Raw genomic sequence first — 22,323 nt, forward strand, 5'->3', positions numbered from 1 at the left:
GTAAGCCATAAAATCAACTTAGGGAGGATACCACTCAATGGTTTTCCATTGAAACTGAATTCAGTAAAACTTGGCTATGCAGAGGAGCAAAAATAGCAGGCCTGGTCTGGAAACTTACCATCTTGCTCACTGCTACCCAGTTCAAAGTAGCAACCATTGTGTTTACTCAGCAAAAGATACATTTGCAAATCTGAGGGTATGGAAAGTATAAGTTACTGCGCTTTGTGGGTACAGTGTAACAAGAGTTTCCTTGCCCCACAGACTTTGAATAACATTTATAATTTAGCAATTAACTGAAATGATGACACAATTACCACAATAGAAATAAAATATTTGTGCTGCAATCCAGCATTACAAACTCTCTTTTTTCAAAGACAAAGTAAGTGAGTTCAAAATTAAGAAGGAAATAAACTGTTTTGTTAAAAAGATGCTCCTGCAGTCTCTCATTGCACCTGAAGGGGTGTACGATTCACCAGAATGTTACAGTCAATACATTAAGTCCAAAGTGTTTTGCTTGAAAAAGGAGGGGGACAAGGTGTGGTATTATTTTGTCTGTAGCGCTTGCTGAATACTACTGTCACGCAAGTGTCGTATCAGAAAACTCCCAATTCCTGGAGCCACCAGCCCTCCTGCTGCACCGCAAAAATATACTAATATTCCAGAAAGAAAGGAGGGAGTGTGGGGAAATATGTAGTGAAAAATAGCAGGGCCATGGGTCAGCAGTCTCAAACCTCTCCTGCAGGTGTTCAGTAACACCTTGCAGCTGCATGCCACACCTTCCCCATGTATAACAGGAGAGTAAGTAGTCTCAGAGGGGTTGTCGTGTTAGTCTGTAGCTTCACAAAAAACCCAGCAGTCCTGTAGCACCTTAATGATTAACCATTTATTTATTAGGTAAGGGGCTTTCATGGTTAGTCTTTAAAGAACTCCAGGACTGCTTTTTTCTTTTTTAAATGACCATAAGTACTTATTTCACCAAAGGCTGTTGAGAGGCTTTGTTTGTTAATGCTTGTCAACTGCTGTCAAACCCACAGACAGAAGTTTCACATTACTGAATTGCAAAGTACAATAAACCCTCAATTTAACGGACTAATGGGGGATGGGCGTCTGTTAATGCTGCAAGTCCATTAAATCCGAATGATTTACTGTATTTGCCATAGGGCCCACCTGCCAAATAAATGCCAGTGACTCACCAGAGCCATCGCTGGAGCTGCTGCTGCTGGAGGAGTGCATGGTGGCCCCAGCTGCCCTGGTGGCTCCTCCAGCCACAGCAATGGCCCCAGCCACGGCTCTTCCAGCCCCAGCAGCTCGAGCCAGAGACTTTGGGGGAGGTGCGGGCAGAGGGCATCGTCGTCTGTTATTTCCAAAGTCTGCTAAATCAGGGTCTGTTGAATCGAGGATTTACTTATTATTGAACCAAATGTTCCAGCATTAAAACACTCATCACCGCAACACAGTTTTTTTTAATATTTCATTATTGCTGAATAGCAACATTCCCTATCCAGACATAAGCAGAAGGGTTTCTATAGTTAACCTACTCCTCCTACTCCGTTCAATCACTAATGGCACAATCTGCTGTTTGTAACTGGTCAATGGCATATCAAAATATACTCGTCTATTGGCACTCAATCAGATAGGCACTGGAACCAGGCGGATTATATAAAATGACAACTATTTATTCACACCATAAATTTAAATGGTAATTTCTGTGCAGTGAAGCAGAGCTAGGAATAACTGGGCTTTGTTATATTAAAAATGTGATGTATTGACAGAGGCATACAGAAATGTTATACAATCACCACCTAATGTGCAGCTGCCTCTAGCCTGTACTACTATTATGCCTGCATATTCTTTGCATGAGATTTAACTTCATTCTGAGCATTTAAAGGCAGCCCCCAAAGCTGACCATCCACAGTTTTTGCTGTTGGCAAACAAACAACAGACAATTTTACTCATCTCTCACAGAAGAAGAAATTACTAGTAAATATCTTACTGTGCTAAATGCGAGGCTGCTAACTCCACCTACACAGGTTAACTGTCACGTCCCACTCACTGCAAGACTCTGTTCAGTTGCAAAATGTAAGCTGCTCAGGTTGATATTTTCCAAAGTGGGTCTCTGCCCACCAGAGAATTTTCATTGTAAAATTTTTGCCATTTCAGCAAACAAGGCACGCGGGGAAAGGTTGTTTGTTCCCGTTAAAAAATGCTGGCAACATTTTCTTCAAAAAGCTACAATACCTCCCTGCTCTGGGCTGAGACTTAAGATTTGGACATGAGCTGGCCAGTGTCAGGGATGTGCCTTTTGCTAGTCCTCTAAAAATGCATCCAAATTTGGCCAAGTCAGAAAACTTGGAGGAAAAAACCCCACAGTTCCTTCATTCTCTGTTGAGACTTCCATCTGCACAGAGCATTCTCCAGCCTGGGCTGAGCAAGACTCTCTCTGCAGTGTCCAGTCTGGGCTGTTGTGAGCCATGATGGATCTACACCTGGGTCTGGGCACCTGAACTAAGAACAGGGAGCCTGTCCCTACCGTGCCATCAACACTTCCCACCTCTGGACTCAAGCAGACAAGAGGAGGAAACTGCCTAATGTGAATACAGAAGGGACAAGAGTGAGACCTTCTGGGTGTGGGGGGAACAGACCGAGACAAGAAACTGGGGGTGGAGGGGCTGAAGACTGGGAGTGACAGAGCAGAAATAACGAGAGCCAGGGAGAGAAAAAAAAAGGTGGAGCGGGGAAGATAAGGGCCAGTAGGTTTTGGGGATCTGCCAGGATAGGGACAGAGGACTGAGACTGGACCAGGTGGGCGAAGATTGGCTCTAGTCAGATGAGGAACTGCAGAGTGTGAGGTGGGGAAGGAATGTCACTCAGGGAGTGACTCTGTGACTGAATACTGGAGTGAGATTGTGCCTGGGAGCTGCTGTGGATACAGAACAAGGCAGCAAAGGAAGAGATACAAATTCAGCCAAAGAACCAAGCAGGAGCAAATGGGATGGGGACTGACTTGGTAAAGAGACAACGAAGTAGTTGCGGGGGAAAGAGGAGACAACTGGGAATGGCTCGGCATGGAGAGTGGGACTGAGGAAAGATAAATACTTGCTGGGCAATAAGCCTATGATGAGAACCCTGAAGAGTGAAGACAGACTGGTGAGGAGAATGGAACTCACAAAAGGAGTTACAGGCGAAGAAAAGGCAGGCCTGAGACACAGATAGGTTGAAGATGATGAGGCAGACAAGTGAAAAACCACCAGCGCATGCACGCCTCCCCTAGATCCTGGAATGGAACCCAAGATTCCTAAGTCTAACCAATAATTTGTGAAACTCACAGGCAAAGTGTCCCCACCCCTCCAATGGTGGTTCACATGAAGGATTACCACCTGCTGCTATGAGTGCCTAGGAACATGTGATAGAGGACAATGAGATGAATTTAAAAGTTCCAAATCATGGGACAACTCATGAGGAGGTCAATTTAATGCTGCATGGTAAAATGTGAGGTGGTGTTCTTGTTTTTGAAAGCCTAGGAAATTACACATATAAAACAATGTTAAGAAGTTGCAAAGTCAAGCCTACAAAAATTAGGAAATGGTAAAACTAAGATTTCCTGTGCATTAATTCAACCTCCTTGGCATATGCACTGCGATACAGTTCTTAATTATATGACCAGATGCTGGTTTTTCTAAGGGTCCCTGCCTCACTCTGTACACAGGACAAACCTACTTTGAGGATAAATCAAAGCTGAATGGTGAAGAAGGCTGTTGTCTATAAGACCCCTACCTCATCTGTTGTTGCAGAATTTAGAAGGAACATCAGATATGAGATGGGGGATTGCAGGAATGGATAGGATGGTTTTATGGTTAAGGCAACTGAAATCTCAGGAGAACTGATTTTTTCCCTGACTCTACCACAGTGTTCCTGTATGAGGGTAGGTAAGTCACTTAAATCATACTTTTAACAAGTAGTTACTAGCTGTGTGTTCCTCAATTTCTGGGTGCATAACTTGAAACCCGCAGGTATGCTTTGCAAAGTGCTGAAAACTCACAGCTGCAACTGTAGCAATGAGAACTGTACTTTGAATAGGTGAAGTGCTACCTAATGCCCAGTACTCAAAAATAAAACAGCAAAATTAGGTCCTAGTCATTTCAAACTGAACTCCAAAAGTAGCTGACACTTTTGACCTTTAATCTCTGCACTCTAGTTCTTCATTTGTAAAAGGAGGATAATAAGAACTATGCATCTCACACGGTTGTTGTACATTAATATCCGTACAGTGCTCAGATACTACAGCACTTTAGAAAAGCCCATGATGAAAACAATAAGTCTGTCTTCAGAGAAGATTTGGGGCCACACATTGAACAAGGAGAAAAAACAATGAAGGGCTGCTCATTAAGTGAGCACCACCCGTTCTGCGCACTTAATGAGCATATAGAAAAAGAAATAATCATGTAATTAAAGACTGTATTGTAATGCATGCATAGACATCAGGTGCTGAACTACAGAAGAAGAGGCACCCTTAATTCTAACACTTCCTCATTTTTCAGTGATCGATTTCACCTTACAACATTAAAGTTGTAGGGATTTTCCAAAGATGATACATATTTATACATAAATTAGGTACACTTCTCAGGCTGCTCTCAAGATGCCAATATGGCCCTTGTCTCCACAAAGTCTGGGTGCTCCTGAACTAAGATATAGTTTTCAGAAAAAAAATTAAAGCTCTTTACAGCAGAGTTTACAGTCACTGCAACACAGGATCAAGTATTACGCAGATCAGTAGTGCCCTCTGCTGGAGGACACCGAATATAACCAACATTCATGTATCAATGGGACAAAGTTCCCTGGAACGGAATTAAACAGAAGGGATTCTCCCACTGGCCTGGGTAATCCACCACCCACAGAGGCGGCAGCTAAACTGAACGACTCTTCAGTTGACTTAGTACTGTCTATATTAGGGGCAATGGTGGCTTACCCACATTGTTCAGATGTGTGGATTTTTCCCATCCTTGAGTGATGTTGGTAGGTCAATATAATGTTTCAGTGGAGACCAGGACTCAGTAGTTGTAGATTTACCTGAAGCTGAACAACTTGTGGTCCAAACATCTAGCTCTTACTGAAGAAGAGTTATTTTTGGGATTAGCATCTTGGTTTGCACACTACACACAACCACAACGCTCTAATTCATGGATTCAACATTACAAAATGCAAATCCAGCCTTCTGACTGACTTCGCACACGATTTTCATGGTACCAGTAGTTTGAGGGCGTTCACTACCAGCAACAACAGATATGCTGATGCTAAACAGTGAAGAATTTGCATTAACAATCTTCCTTTATCATGGAAAAAATATGGTGCCTGCATTATTTAAGGGGACACATTCACAGTTACAACTGTATTTGAAATAAATCAGGTTTCCTTGAGTGTCACTGATACTACAAGATATTTAAGAATAATTTTAAACAAATCTTATTTTACAGTATCCATGTTGAGTACTGTCTGCACTTATTTGTTTGTATGCATAAGTGTTTTACACAGCAACAAAGAAGAACAAACAGTGATTGTCTAATGGCTCTAATTACAGGGGGGAAAAAAAGGCAATTTAAACAATATAAGCGGACTGCCCAGAGGGCTATGTCTATCAGTGAGCGTTGGGAATTTGCATTCTTTTTCACAGGAGTGCAATAGGATTTCTTACTTAGGTGCATAGTTTCACATGGGCAGCCACATTAGGTTGTAGGTTCACAAATAACAAGCAGTCCTGTAGCACCTCAAAGACATGAAAGCTCATAACCTGATACATTTGTTAGTCTGTAAGGTGCTACAGGACTGCTTATTATTTACTTAGGTGAAGACATTTTTTACCTGACTGAAGAAAAGAGACTAAAAGAGAGATGGAATAAAAGGAAGGTGAGAGCCTTGCAGATCAGGGAGAGAAGGAACCTGCAGGAGAACAAAGGAGCAGGAAAGACAGAATGAAGACAAAAGAAAACTAAATACCAAGGAGCTAATGAGAAAGGTGTAGGAATGCTTGAGAGCAGAAAAGAGTACGAGGTGAGGGAAGGAGATGAGTTATGCACAGCCTTGAGGCAAAGGACAAGAAGTTTTTGTCTGATGCTGAATGAAGAGTAAGCCAATGGAGGGATTCAAGGAGGGGCGTAATCTAGCAGGTGGGCAATTAAAAGATTCTGGCCCTATGTGCTTACTTTTACCTGTGTTTTGTTGGACTGGGGCCTCTGGCTGCAGCATTTTAGATGAATTGGAAGCAAGTGAGATGACAACAGGGGAAGCCAATCTGCACAACTGACAATGGCACAAAGAGTAATTTCACTTTCTACTTTCCGGGGCCTACCACAATGCTGCAGTATTCAGGCTGCAAACACAACAGTGAAATTTTAAAATCCAAATTATTTTCACTGAACTGTTTTTTCTCTCTCTCTCTCTCTCTCTCTCTCCCCTTTACTTATTCTGAACTTACTGAAGCAATGTTTCATTTTCATTTATTTTTATTTTACACTTGTACATAAAGCCTAATCTGAATTCCAGGTCCAGAGAACCTAACACACATAAGAAAGCCCTAAGTTTTCTCTTTAAATGGACTGGTGTCATTGGGATTCACTCTCTTCCCTACTTTTCTGCATCACAGGCTGTCATTGAATCAGGTAAAGCTCTTGGTATCAAAGGGGGTTGGAGGTTTATTGGATAACAAGAATAACTAGGGTTATATTAGTTATTTAAAAAAAAACAAAAAAAATTTTGGAAGGAGAACCTGAAGCATGAAATGTTATTAATCTACCCCACTATTAAGGGAAGAAAGAGAACAAATGGCCATTTAAACTACACCGTATCTTTTGATGCTCCAGGAGAGCTCCTTGATGGTTTGTTTTTTGTTTTTGGACTCTGCAATCCCATCTCTGACAACTGAATCAATGATCTATTAAACTGTAAATCAGCAGAAACAATGATAGCTGGCATTAAAATAAGTCACGTGAAAAAGCAGAAAAATGATACTCACCTCAAGCCTTTTTTCAAGTGATTCTATTCTGTCCTTTTTGCTGGCCAAGTTAGCTCGTGTGTAGCGGCTCTGTCCTGGCAGGTACAACACCTGGCTATAACATTCTTCCCACACTTGGTTATAAGCCTCACTTGAGAGCTCTCCGTGCCCCATTCCTTGCTTTACCACTTCCATCTCTTGTGCTAGTAGATCCTGGGCCTGTTGGAAAATGATGAGAGATATGTTACAATCATAAAGTACAGGCCATGAGAAAACATTGCTTGTTTTCAATGCTTCAGTGTGCGATTTGCAGGGGTAATTTCTCTCTCCACATGTAAAGCCCACTCTAGGTTAAGCAAAATATGAAATTTGACACAAATGAATGAGATTATAAATGAAACCTAGTCAACGGGGCAACTTATACTGTAGCTATTCCTCATTTCATACAATTTGACCAATCCTAACAATCTGCCCTACCTACTAAAAGTAAAAACAGGTTGAGGTACCTAGCATTTATGCATGAAGGAGGAAAAAAAGATAAAAAACAAATTATTTTAAGAGAGGGAGAAAGAACAGCTGCTTCAGCACATACCTAAAAAATGGAAAACATTTTTTGTTTTCTTTTCCTTGCTGTCTACAGCACAGCTTAGGAAATCTATTCTAGCAGAAATGGATTCAAGGTTCCATGCAATATCAGTTACAATGAAAGAAAGAATTCTTCAATTACAGCTGAATAAAATACTGTTTGACCTTGAAGAAGAACCTGAATTTTCTACCACTTCCAATTCAGCATAGGAAGCAGCTTGATAATGAGAAAGGAACAGAGAAGACAGGGCTCATGCTGCTCCTACACACACTAAAAGCATGGTTCAATCCATATGGAGTATATATGCCTCCAAAGAAGCCCTTCTGCACAAGCCCCCATCTGTTGAAATGACACCAGCAGGAGACACTTAGACATTAAGATCAAACTGACAAGTAGATTTCAAGAGCTCCTCTCACACCCCCAGAGTGCTGCAATGGTTCTTGAGACAAAATGAAGTATAAGAAATAAAGATTATAGCAAAGGTTCTCAAAAATGACTAGTTAACTGGACAATTTTAAGAACATGAAAATGGCCACACCGGGTCACACCAAGGTCCATCTAGCCCACTATCCTGTCTTGTGACAGAGACCAATGCCTGATGCCCTAAAGGGAGTGAACAGAACAGCATCAGATGGGTAGCCATCTTAGTCTGTATCCACAAAAATGAAGAGAAGAAATGAGTCTTTGCCCATGAAAGCTTATGCTCCAAAGATCGGTTAGTCTATAAGGTACTACAGGATTTCTCGTTGTTTGAACAAAACAGGTAATCAGCAAAGCAACCTCTCTCTTTATATCCACTTCCAAGCTGCGACATACAGAGGCTAGGAACACCATTCCTACTTATCCTGGCTAATATCCACTGATGGACCTAACCTCCATGAATTTATCTAGTTCTTTTTCAAACACTGTTAAAGTCTTGGTCTTCACATCCTCCTCTGGCAAGGAGTCCCACAGGCCTACTATGTGCTGTGTGAAAAAAAACTTCCCTTTGTTAGTTTTAAAATTGCTACCCATTAATTTCATTTTGTGTCCCCTAGTTCTTGTGTTATGGGAACTGTAGGGATCAGGTGTGGCTGCTCCCTGAGGCAGAAGTGGAAGAATCCCTCCCTGTAGGGCTACCAGCATAAAAACCCCAGCCCAGAGCTCAGGAGAGGCTTGGCCATTAAGGAGGTCAGACTGAAGCTCTGAGCTCTCTGGCTGGGAGGAGGGTCCTTTGCTGTGAGAGGCTGAGGCTGGGCCTGGGTGCTACGCCACCACCCCACAACAGTAGCGGAGGCCATCACTTGCATGGAGGACTTCTTGGAAGCAGAGGACCTGTTGGTCCTAGGGTTCAGGCACTGACCCAGAGGCCCAGGGGGAAGGTCCCGCTGCTGTTCACTAGATCCCAATGGAAGCCTACTGAGACACCAGTGCTTCCTCAGCCACCCAACAGGCAGATCCGGGAGGCCGAATGACCAGAGGCTACGAGAGCCCAGCAACCCACACTGACCACTCGTCTGGGTGGCCATGACGACTCTTGCAGTTTCAAATCTGAAGAGCCGTCCAACCCAGCTCGAACTGACCTTGGGCCTTTCTTCACCTTTGGTCACATGGGGCACTTGCAGTGGGATTACTCTGACATGGATTGTAGTTTTGGCTGGGTATGCACTGAGGAAGCTGGCCGGGCCTGCCAAAACTGACCACCTCAGTAGGAGTGGGACCACACAAGGTGGTGGCCTTGGTAGACTCTGGGTGCAGGCAGACCCTCATAAGGAAGGATATTATCCCTGACCCAATAGAAACAGAGGGAGAGGTGAAGTTAAAATGTATCCACGAACTTAAGAGCCTACCCTCATGTTCAGGTTACTCCTCACAGTGAAATGTACTCCTCACCCCTGAAATGGCTTCAAACCATGAAGGGCACTAATGTCCGACTAATGAGGTAGTATCTGTCCCCGCAACAATATGCATTCGCAATCCAGCACAGAGCTGGGAAAGAAAACACAAACGCAGTGTCTGTCCCGCTTAGAGGAAGAGCAAGAGCCCAATCCTGTGGACCGGAACCAGGACATAAGGGGGAGGGTGTGTAGGGAGCAGCTGTGGCCGCTCCCTGAGGCAGAAGGGGAAGAATCCCTCCCTGCAGCCTGGGGAATGGAATTTAGCCCCACTCCCTTACCGGCCCACAAGGGGTGGGGGCTACCAGTATAAAAACCCCAGCCTGGAACTCAGGAGGTACCCAGCCACTAGGGAGACCAGACCAAAGCTCTGAGCTCTCTGGCTGGGAAGAGGATCCTTCGCTCCGGGAGGCTGAGGACTGGCTGGGACCACTGGGACCCCTGCCAGATAACCCGAGGAGGAGCTCCCCCACTGTGGCCAAGGCACCGCAGCACCCAGAACCCAGAGGAGCCCAACCTGAGTTTGATGAGGAGGCCAATCGAAAGACCTGGAGGAGAAACTACTTGCCAGGGTACCTCACCCGACTGAGAGAAGCTGAGCAGCATCACACCAGGTATAAGATGGGGAGATATGGAAGTGGCACAGGGGTCAGTGTGTTTCAGTCAGAAGCCCTGCTGACCCTGGCGGCAGACTGCTGCTACCAACGGGACTCTCTGCCGGGATGCAGTGGAGTAGGCGGGCCTGCATCTCCCCTGCCACCCCAACCTGTGGATGGCAGTCTCCCCGTTCTCACTAGGCCAGGTACAGGGTGGACCTACCTTTACCAGGGCCTGGATCTGCCTTGTATATTGACTGGTTGTTTGGTGTCCTGCCCTGCTTTGTATTTTGACTGGTTGTTTCCTGCCCCGCCCTGCACCAGGGCCTGGGCCATTTGACTTTGGGGATAGACTATTCGTGGGGCCTACCCAAGGAACCAGGTGTCAGCCCACTGAGGCCTAAACATTGGACTGATCCCCAGGACTATATTGTGTTGGGAGCAGGTGGGGCCGCTCCCTGAGACAACTTGCCTGCAGAACAAATAAATTGTCCTTATTCACTTTTTCCACACCAGTCATGATTTTATAGATCTCTATCACATCGTTACCTTCCTTAGCCTTCTTTTTCTAAGCCAAAAAGCCTCTATTTTTAATCTTCCTTCATATGGCACCCGTTCCAAAACCCTAATCATTTTTTTTGTACCCTTTTCTGAATCTTCTCCAATGCCAATATATCTCTTTTAAGATGAGGCAATGACATCTGTACGCAATATTCAAGATGTGGGAGTACCATGGATTTATACGGAGGGAATTAGATATTCTTGGTTTTATTCTCTATTCCTTTTCAATGAATCTTAGCATTCCGTTAGCCTTTTTGACTGCTGCAGCCCACTGAGTGGATGTTTTCAGAGAACTGTCGACACTGACTCCAAGATCTCTCTTAAGTTGTTGAATATAAATTAGTCCCCATCATTTTGTACGTATAGTTAAGATTATTTTTTTCCAATGTGCATCACTTTACATGTATCAAGATTAAAATTCATTTGCCATTCTGTTGCGCAATTACTCAGCTCTGTGAGAGCTTTTTGAAACTCTTTATAGTATGCTTTCCCCTTAACTACCCTGAGGAATTTAGTATCATCAGCAAATTTTGCCACATCAGAGTTTACCCCTTTTTTTCAGGTCATTTACAAATAGGCTGAATAGGATTGGTCCAGTACAGACCCTTAGGGGACACATCTCTCCATTCTGAAAACTTAACATTTATTCCTACCCTCTTTTCCCTGTCTTTAAACCTGTTTTCAATCCATGAGAGGACCTTCCCTCTTATCCGATGACATCTTATTTTACTTAAGAGCCTTTAGTGAGGGACATTATCAAAGGCCTTCTGGAAATCTAATTACTCTGTATCCACTGACTCCCCCTTGTCCACATGCTTCTTGACTATCTCACAGAACTCTAGTAGTTTAGGAAGGCATGATTCCCCTCTACAGAAACCACGCTGATTTTCCCAGTTATGTTCGTTTGCATGTCTGAGAATTTTATTCTTTACTATAGTTTCAACAAACTTGTCTGGCACTGATGTTAGACTGATTGGTCTGTAACAGCTAGGGTCACATCTAGAGCCATTTTAAAATATTGGCAACACGTCCGTTATCTTCCAATCAATAGATACAGAGGCTGATTTAAAGGATTAATTTAAAACAACAGTTAATGATTCCACATAGTTTTAATTTTGGGATGGGCACTTTGATACATTTTACAAGAGCCTGATTTTCAGAAAGAGCCAAACACCCTTCTTCTGACAACCAGCCCCTTTTAAGGAGCATTATGCCCTCTTAAGGCCAAAACTGAGGCCCCAAACTGTTTAAACATTGTTAAAAATGTCGGTCTATTTCAAAGTAAATATTGAAACACAACATTACAACAAAGTAAGAAATCCAGAGCTACAGGAAAAGCTTTTGATATGGAACTCAACACAGTCTGACGATACATATTGTGGGACAGGAATCCCTGGCAAAAAAAACTTCAAAGCTCCAGGAGTATCAAAAAGCTGGAGCTCAGTTTGTTGCTCAATTATACCAGTGTAACTCCTTTGACTTCAAATGTAGAGAAACTGATTGTTGGCATTAGCATAAGATCTGGTGTACATTACAGACCCATAAAGGAAACAAACCATCATAGAATCATGGAACACTAGAACTGAAAAGGACCTTGAGAGGTCATAGAGACCAGTTCCCTGCCCTCTCAGCAGGACCAATCACTATCTAAGACCAGGGTTTCCCAACCTATGGATCGCCGTTACATTTCAAAAGGGTCGCTGTCTGGGCTGGGTGGCTCTACATACGGCTCTTAAATAGCGTCACACTCCTGAACTGGTTCTCCACTTATTTGGATTAACAGCCCTCAGGCAGTTAAGCCAATCAATTAAATTGAGAACCATTTGAGCTGCAGGGCAGAGAACTGCATGGCTGAGGTGCAGCACCCAGCTCAGGTAGGGAAGGGGCCTGGGTCCAAGGTTGGGAGAGATGGCTCAGCACCCTGGCTTCCATCCTCTGCAGGACGTGAAGACCCCCCAGCCCCAGCAGGGTTCCTGCGCCTGGCTCAGCCAGCCAAGGCTCTACCCCAGCTGGCTTTCAGACATGGCGCGGGGAGGGGAGGGTGTCAGAGTCTCTTGGCGGCCCCAGTGGAGGTTCCAGCATCTGGCTTTGCCAGCCAGGGCTCTGCCCCAGCCGGTTTCCAGCCGCAGGGATCACGGGTCTCCCCCGCCCAACCCCAGCCCGGGTTCCTGCAGTTGGCTCTGCCAGACAGGGCTCTGCCCCCAGCTGGCTTCCAGCTACAGGGACTGGGGTTCCACCACCCCCCGGCCCTGGACGGAGTTCCCACGGCTAGCACTGCCAACTGGGGCTTGGCCCCAACCAACTTCCAGCCATGGGGGTCAGGAGTCCCCTCCTCTCCAGCCCTGGCCGGAATTCCCACGGCTGACACTGCTGGACAGGGCTTGGCCCCAGCCAGCTTCCAGCCTTGTGGTTGGGGGTCCCGCGGTTGATGCTGCTGGCCAGGGCTCAGCCCTAGCTGGCTTCCAGCATCCAGGAGGGGAGAGGAGTCGGGAGTCATATATCCCTCTCCCCAGCCCCGGCTGGGGTTCCTGCTCCTGGCTCTGCCATCCAGGGCTTGGCCCCAGCCCAGTTCCAGCTGTGGAGGCATCAGGATCTAAACTTAAGTGTACAATACATAGTTTTATTTAATTTCAGCCCAAGTGTGACACCCCCAGCCTGATTGTGGGGTTTAAGCAGGAGGGAGCGGTTTGGGCATGAGTGTCTTTCTCCCACCACAACTCTGATTAACTATAGTAAATGTAGTGTTATTAACGTATTACTCCTTTTCTATGAAATAACTATTAGGAATAGGTATATGGGGGACGCAATTCTATATTCTTGCCTCAGGCGCAAATTTAGCTAGTTAGGGTATTGGCTCTCCAAACTGCTGCTCCCTGCCCCTGCTTTTTGAATTGTCTTGGGTCACCAAGTATTCCTGAATTGCCGAAATGGGTCTCTGTCTGGAAAAGGTTGGGAACTGCTGGTCTAGACCACCCCTTATAGGTGTCTGTGTAACCTGCTCTTAAAAAGCTCCAGCAAGGGAGATTCCACAACCTCCTTAGCTAATTTATTCCAGTGTTTAACCACCCTGACAGTCAGAAAATGACCCATACTATTGATAGAGTCATAACTACACCTTCTTTCTGACATGAGTGTAAAAGGCAAACTGAGTTTCAAACGTAGCGATTCACTAGATAAATCACTGAACTTCAGCTATACTTACAGCAACACATCAACAAGAAGACTACTTAGGTATCTCTAAAATCACCTTATCTGGTGAATCTAAGGAATGGCGTTAAGCACACCAGCCTGTAGCTCAGAGAGGATATAGTCCTAGTAGGGATGTCAAAAGGTTAACCGGTAAGCATAAGTCTCAGCGGCATGCTTAATGGTTAACTGGCCCTTGCCATTGAACTCTGGAGGCAGCCAGACCCACAGCCATGGACACAACAGGGCTGGGTGACACACTGGGAAGCAGGCCCTGAGTTAAAACAGTCAGTCACTAGGTCCTAGTGTTAATACCCACAAAGGATTTTATTTATTTATTTATTTTTGCTAGTAGCAATTTCCACTCCTTGAAGAATTAGACTACGTGGTTGTGAAAGCTACAAGGGTTTCACGTTTTTATTAGCTCAGGTGTTATGTTGAGTATCATTAATAGCCCTTTCCAGATAAGGGCCATCATCACTGAGGAAGTAGAAAAAAAATCAAAATCTATCAGCATCCTGAGGACCACCATCTCATAAGGGACCACTCTTATTGTCCAAGATACATACCATGCATCATGTGAAACTGCAGCGTGGGTGTATCAGTGATGCAACTCATGTGCGGAAAGATTACGCCTGACAGAATGGGAAACAAATTCAGTCTAACATTTAGAAAATTTCTCATGAATATATGGAAAATGTACAGATCAAGAACTCTTACTAAACTGTGGAACATTCTCTAAGGGAAGTGATAGCAGTCCCAACTCTTCTTACATTTAAAGAGATTCTGCACCAAGCCCTAGGAAAATGTAGGCTGGGAAACAATCTGATGTTAGCTGAGCAGAGAAGTACACTGTCTAACTAAGTTTGCCAACTCTAATTTCTACTACAGTTTGAACCTATGTAGTCCAGCACCCTCAGGACCTGACCAGTGCCGAATGAGCGAATTTGCTGGACCACAGGAAGTCAATATTGTCTAGCAACACTACCAACATTTCTACTGCTTCCTGGGCTCTTAGAAGACATTTAAGGTAAATTACAGCTACATAACATCACAGAACATCCAGGCTTGAGCTTGTTTTCCTTGCACAATGGCAAGATAATACCTGGAGACTGTATGTCAATAATCATGTGACACATTGTTCTTACCCTCTTGAGCTCCTCTTTGGAGTACTTCTCATAAGTATTTTGTTCAAGGTATGTAATATGCTCCGCATTGTTGGTTCCAAATCCTGGGCCTTTCCCTTTTTTAGCCCCAGGCTGCTCTCCATACGGATGATGCAGAAGATCAAAATGAAGCATGGTGATCATCTCTTTCTTTATCAGCTCCTCACTTTTCTGCAAGTCTGTTAGAGGAGGCTCTACATTCAAAGGTCTCAGAATCGTTTCATTCACCTAGCCAGAAATAAAATATGTTCAGACACATTACATATTTTAATGCCATGTTAGCTGAAATAAACACACCCAATAATGTTGGTATTGAAATTGTAGAATGCACCCAATAATGTTGGTATCGAAAACGGAGCTGTGTGTAACAGATTAACAAACTTTGTACCAGCAAAAAACCTAAAAAACAAATTTCTTATTCAGTTACACATATGCAAGATCCACTGATTACACACATATGAAGGCAGAAATTGGCCCCAAGATAAGGAAATTAACATACTAAAGGAATGATTTTATTCTTTCATAAAGCAACCTTAGCCTACAGTAGCCATTGTTTAAAAGAGCCAAAACAACTCATCTCAATGTGTTCTTTTTCTTTTTTCCTTTAAACAGCCATTTGGATCTTATACAATCATGAAGAAATTTCTCTTACTTACTTCTCCGGGCCTCGGCAGACCCTTCTGTATAGCTTTGTGCATCTTCTTTAGCTCCTTCATACGCTCTGCCTCTCTAATAGCCTAAACAGATATTTCAAATGTTAGTCCCAACCACAATAATAGTCTGATCCTTCCCAGTAACAGATTAAAGGTGAATGCCGCTAGACTATTTCCGAAGTGGTATTATTTGAATTTTTTTTTTTTGGTTAGGAATGACCAAACTACAGCAGGAAACTAACAGAATGGGGAAGTGTGTGTGGATGGCTGCCAGTTCACCTACCATCTACTGTACTAAACCGAATTTAGCGCCTTAGCGAAAGCTCACTAAATTCAATAGACAGATTCTCCAAGACAGGACCTTAGGGAGGATACCACTAATGAGGCTTCCCCAGCCTTAATATTTTCCCAAGGGGTCATCTTTTTCCAAATTCCCAAATTTGTCTTGCCCTCTGGTTTGAACCTCATGATACATCAGAATGGCCATACTGGCTCAATATCCTGTCTTCCAACAACAGCCAATGCCAGATACCCCAGAGGGAGTGAACAGAACTGGCAATAGATAGAACCTGAAATCTGATCTGGTGCACATTCTTATTATATTTCACATGTAATATTCTGTGGTTGCCATATGTGCAAAGTTAACCACATTTAGGCCTTTACAGAATTCGATACTTAAAACTATACATAGAAAAAAAAATTTCAAGGAAAAAGCTACCTCTTTCTTTGTGATAAGATAAGGTATAACTTAAGACACAAGTAAATTTAAAAAAATAATTCCAACAGAACTGTTCTAGAACTTGAATGCTAACTATTTTAACCTGACTGTGTTCCTTAAAATAGTCTAACGCCATCCAAAGGCTACAAGCAAGTTTTACCATTTTCCTCATGCAACTGACTGCTTTCATTAAGAATGGATCCTCAGCTGCAGGAAATAACACCGAGTACAGAACAATTACTAATTTCACAAACATATTCCCACCTGTTTGCGAGCATCTACATCAGCAGCATCTTCTATGTAGGTATCATCTGTTTCATGTTCCTCTAGTTCCTTCTCTGCATTTTCCGGCAAAACAATCTCAAAGTCATTCTTTGGGGCAGGAAGGCCCATAAGCCCTAGCCGCAGATGCTCACGAGACTCTCTTTCCTGTTGAAAGTTCATCAAGTTTTAATCATTCTGAATGAACACAAGTGCGTGCTGTTGTGGCTTTTTTTTTTTTAATTTGGTAGATTTCCATTTTCCTAAAGTATTAACAAATACAGTAAAATTCCTTTACTCTGGCATGTCTAGGACCGAACAGGTGCCAGATTACCAAATTTTCTGGTCCATTGGATGTCACCACAATCCTGACACCCAAATTCAAGCCCTTCCTGTCGTGGCTCACCACCACCCATGCATCTCCAGCTTCTTCACCGTGCCCATATGCCCCGGCTCCAACCTCTGCATGTCCTGGCTCAACTTCACCTCCCCATTACTCCTGCAACTCTAACCCACCCCAGGCTTAACCACACTGCCCCACCACCACCCAAGCCCCGTGCACATCTCAGGGTGCTACTGTACGCCAGACTATGAAATTTTGCCAAATTATCTCCATAAATGGAACCATTTTTGCCAGATGCCAGACCATCAGGATTTCCCAATCATCAGAGGCCGGATTAAAGGAATTTTACTGTACAAAGAAAAAGTACAGATTCCATCTGCTGATTTTTAGCTAGCTATGCAGTCAACTTAACAGAAAACATAACTAAAAACTCAAAAGAAAGTTTAATGAATGACAGATGAATGTTATTAATCCGTATTATACAATGACCCCAGAATTCATACTCTATGAATATAGTCTCCTGAGGTCTGTGGAAGGAAGACATGCAGCTTCTCTGAAAACAGCTTGTGAATGGTTCAAGGAAAGGCATTCAGCAAAAAAAAAATGTATAGCACAGAAGTGGCGCCTCTTTTTCAATGTCAGTTTCAACATACTAGACTTTCAAGAGGAGGTGCACTTCATTGAAGTTAGCAGTCAAAAGACTTTTTCCATAGCATGGGTATAAGGCTATTTGTGAAGAGTTGTCTAATTCGTCAGATATCACTTCCCTAGAATGTCAATGCAGTGGCACACAGATCTAACTATTATTCCAGTAGAATAATAGTAGGAGCATAAACACCACTGGAAACAGTTAGGAATCTGACAAGTCTCTTAAACTTTCTGAGTGAAGAGTCAAGCTAATCTTTGAACAGAAGAATGAGCTGGCACTGAGACACTCACAAGGACCTCCAAATAAACTTTATCTTTTAAGCTAAGAGAACCTCAGATAGTGGACCGTTTCCTTCAAAAGAACACACCAAACATTTTGGACTGGAAATCCTTTGCTAGCCCAAAGAGAAACTCCGACGTCTCTAGTGGCAGAAATCCAAAAACAACAGTACAGGCTGCAGATTTTGCCACATAAAAAGAGCTCCCAAGGCAATTCCTATATAGCACTGTGGCCTCTTACACCACATCTATTTGGTGAGCTTCATCAGGCAGAATATCCAGGAATGGAAACATCTGTTGACAAAGGCGATGAAAGAATCTGGACCAGACTGCTATGTTATTGGGCATTTCAAGGGATACAGTTCCTAATGGGTAAAACTTCAATCACTAATTCTGTCAACAGGGTACACAGACAAGAAAATCCTGTATCTGGAATTGGCAGCCAAGATATATGGGATCTGAGGGCAGAGTGGGATTACAGGATAAATGACTCTTTTCTTGGGACTCAGTACTTCCTGTTCCACTTCAAAGACATAAGTGGGACTGAGGCCCACTTATATCCAAATGTCTTTATGTGGTGGATAGTGTTGGAGCTCTTTGACAGGGAGTCCTCAAAATTGTTTTTCTTTTTTGTATGTGGTGAGATTTTTTTTGCTTTTAAAGTGTATTATTGATGTGATGAGAGCGCAGGGATGTAATCTTACTAGATCGTGTATGAATACTTATGACTAACTGGTAATGCAAGTTCTGTACTTGAGATGAAAATGAATTTCAAATCTCAGGAAATTCACAGAATCAGAGAATACTAGAACTCAAAGGGAACTCAAGAGGTCATCAAGTTCAGTCCCCCATCCTCACATCAGGAGCAAACACAATCTAGAGTCTTTAGACCATCCTTGACAGATGTCTGTCTAACCTGCTCTTACAGATCTCCAGGGACGGAGATGCCACAACATCCCTAGGAAATTTATTTCAGTGTTTAGCCACCCTGACTGTCAAATTTTTGCTGATGTCCAACCTAAACCTCCCTTGCTGCAGTTTAAGCCCGCTGCTTCTTGTGCTATCCTCAGAGGCCAAGAATTAACAGAACATTCTTCTCTTCCTCACATGCACTACTTACCAGTTGTTTTGCATAAGATGGATCATTGTAATCTGCCATTCCCTCTTCTGGATTGATGTTCAATTTATCTCGCAGTGGAGTCCTACCTGGGGTTGCTCCAACCACTGGTTTCGGAGTCATTCCACCACGAGGGGTCAAACCTTCTGCTCCATGAGATGGTGTCCTAAATTGTTAAAGACAACATTAATCATTTTAATCAAAGGAAATCAGCTCTGAAAGATTCTGAATGCTTTTTATAATAGTAAGATATAGCTAAATTGATCCAGTTTTCAGAGCGTTTTGTAAAACCATGCAATCTGTGATGACAGCTTAATAAAGTGGATTATTTCATAGAAGAAACAATAGATTTCTCCCTGTGTGTGGTCTACAGCTATTACTCTTCTAAAACACTGTATTTAAGATGTAAAGTTAAAAATGCTATAGTTTGCATAAATGTATTTAGAAAGATACTGCGATTCTCTTTAGCTTGAAAGAGTGGGGACTGCATAAAACACTTAATATGTCAGAATGGCAAAGGACATTTAATTTAGCCTCTTGATTTTGTTTAGCACAGAGCAAGCTTTGCTCTGGTTGCATAGATGAAAAACAGTTTTTCACTGGTGCCACAAATGATTACAGGTCTGAGTTTATTAAAGTAACATTTTTTTAACTTAGACTTTTCAGAAGTATTGTTGCAATTAACACCCCCATGTGCTCTGCACTGGTTACTCACAGCAAAATCTCACAAATGCCACAGACTGCCACGAAGTAACACTGAAGTATAGGCAACATTTCAATTAGAAGGGCTCTTAGATGTTTAAACTTGCTCTGTTAAGAGAGTAAATGATAAAAACATCTAACCCATTTTAAAAACTGTTAACTTGAAGGTTCTGCTTTGTTTTACTGCTTCCTTTAAAAGAGGCATTGTAGAACACTGATTCTCATGTAATAAGCACACAGTTTTATGCCCAATATTTTGGATTTACACACCTGCAATCCATAAAGATTAGGTGCCTAGAAATAGCCCTATTTGCCCATGCAAATCTGATCTTTAGTAAGTGGGAAAAACTTGAATGCAAAAGGAGATTTTACACACACATGTGCACCAGCAACTGGAACAGCACAGGCTGATCTTTGCACTTGTGTTAAGCTGGGCTGAATTCAACAGGACTCTGCAAAAAATGAAGATCTGCTAGAGTGGATCCACTTGCAGGACTGCAGCTTCTAATTTTTTTTTTAGGGGATAGACTGAGGTTATTTTTGAAAAGCTTCCATGAGAATACTTTCTAGGTCATTTGTTTCTGCTGTCTCAAGTATGACAAACAGTTAAGTTTAGTTGAAAAACTACAGCCCCAAAACATATGTCTACTATTTTCCAGTTCTATGGAATATTACATTTGTGGGATACATGTTTATCTAGGACCTACTCTAAGAGTCACACTAACAATTCCATAATATTTGGATTGGCAGTACAAGAATTATATATATATAAAACCATGGCTTTTCACAAGTTCACAGAATCTTTAATCAAGTGTGTCCCCATACCTGAAACTCAGACATACTTTGGAAATATTAGGATCAGATACTACAGAGAATACCACTGTAAATTTTGGAGATATCAGTAATTTTTTTTTATTATTTAATTTGTATTACCATAGTACCCAGGAGCCCTAGCCACCCAATTGTGTTCAACGTACAGTAAAACCCTGAGTTACATGGGCATTCCTGCATAACTCCAGTTTCATGTAAGTCAGGGGAGGGGGGGGACCCCTCCCGCCCCCCTCTAAGCCCCTGAGTGCCTGGAGCCCAGTGCCTGATCAGTTCCCTGGCTCCCTGCTGCTGGCAGCAGCCAGGAAACTGACCAGGCGATGCAGCTCTGGGCTCCTAGGGGATTACGGGGCTGAAAGGAGAAGCCCCATGGCTTTCCCCTTGCCTCACCCGCCATCTGGTGTGCAGGAGTTCAACATTCACGTTACTACAATTAACATGTATGTCGAAATCAGGTAAAGCAGGGGTTTACCGTTTTAAAAGATGGAAGGCTCAACTTGACAAAGATATGACAAGAAGACAAAGAAAGTGGTGTATTAGGGCTAAAAGTCAAGCTAGCATTTGCTGTAAGACAATAACCCAGTCTTGCTACTGAGGCTATTTTAAGAACATCCACCCATCCCAGAATAAGTCTGTTTTACCTGAAGGGTGTGGAAAGTACTGTATTAGGAGTCTGAACAACTTGTCTCTGCGGTGTCACTCCAGAGAAGTCACTCTCATGGAGGGGGGTATTAAGACCACCTTTCAGGGGGGTGTCTACATTCGTCAGAGCCATCAAGTTCTGGGCTTCCTGTGTGTCAGACAATATACAGAGCACGTAACATCAGGATTTCCAAAATCAAAATTTGTTATGCAAGTTTAATAGATGTAGAGTTAAAAAAAACCAGTATGGCTAGTGAACAGTCATTCAAAGTAGTTTGTTGAAATTATTTCAAAGTTCCTAATTTTAATACATATATACTGGCTACAACACACATTAATATTTTCATCTTCCTTTCCAATTAATACACAGCACAAAGTAAAAGTTACTACAATGAGGGACTTGTTTAATATTTCAGATTCCTTCAAACTGATAGATACCACAGCTAAGATTGTCAGATGTGATCAAGTATCAGAGGCATAGCCGTGTTAGTCTGGATCTGCAAAAGCGATGAGCGATCCTGTGGCACCTTATAGACTAACAGAAATGTATGAGCATAAGCTTTTGTGGGCAAAGACCCACTTTGTCAGATTCAGATGTAATCAGGGACTTCTGCAATTGAAGACACCTTCAGGGCTTTGATATTCAGAAAGTGCCCTTCATCTGCCCTCTGAAGAATCAGGGACCCTTTAAGGCAGTGTTTCTTAAACTGTGTTCTGCGTGACACTGATGTTCCACGAACAACTCACAGGTGTGATGTGAGCATTTGGAAAAATATACTGATGGTATATCTTTTGTTGTTAAAATCAGATACAATATTACTACTTCTTTGCTATGACACCTGATTAAATTACTTCATTTTATTTTTGCTATATATCAGGGATTCTCAACCTGTGGGGTGCGCCTCCTCGGGGAGGTGGGAGGTGCCTCTCAGAAAATTTCTTAATTATGTCTTGATTGGTTCATTGATTAATTTGGGGAAGGACGGGAGGTGTAAACAGTAAGTTCACTTTCAGGGGAGGTGTGAGGGCATAAAGGGTAAGAATCTCTGCATATATGATGCTTTTTTTTTTTTTGGTCCTGCTTTTTTTTTTTTTTTTTTTTTTTAATTTTCACAGGTGTTCTGCATAAAAAATTTTATTGTTTGGTGTTCCATCAGCTCAAAAAGTTTCAGAAACAC

General features: G+C 42.8%; 1 protein-coding gene across 1 annotated transcript in view; it reads right to left on the minus strand.

Annotated features, from left to right (window-relative positions):
• The window catches only part of CDC5L (cell division cycle 5 like), a 49,082-nt gene that overhangs the window by 13,278 nt on the left and 13,481 nt on the right, over positions 1–22,323 (minus strand). The window contains exons 9-14 of the mRNA XM_074989010.1: positions 21,145–21,293; positions 18,977–19,139; positions 16,590–16,754; positions 15,611–15,691; positions 14,937–15,182; positions 7,007–7,204 (exon numbers count right to left, since the gene is read on the minus strand). Of these exons, the coding sequence (XP_074845111.1) occupies positions 7,007–7,204; positions 14,937–15,182; positions 15,611–15,691; positions 16,590–16,754; positions 18,977–19,139; positions 21,145–21,293 (1,002 nt within the window). The remainder of the gene's footprint in view (positions 1–7,006; positions 7,205–14,936; positions 15,183–15,610; positions 15,692–16,589; positions 16,755–18,976; positions 19,140–21,144; positions 21,294–22,323) is intronic.

This window comes from Carettochelys insculpta, chromosome 3 (assembly GCF_033958435.1).
Source record: "Carettochelys insculpta isolate YL-2023 chromosome 3, ASM3395843v1, whole genome shotgun sequence".
NCBI lineage: Eukaryota > Metazoa > Chordata > Testudines > Carettochelyidae > Carettochelys > Carettochelys insculpta.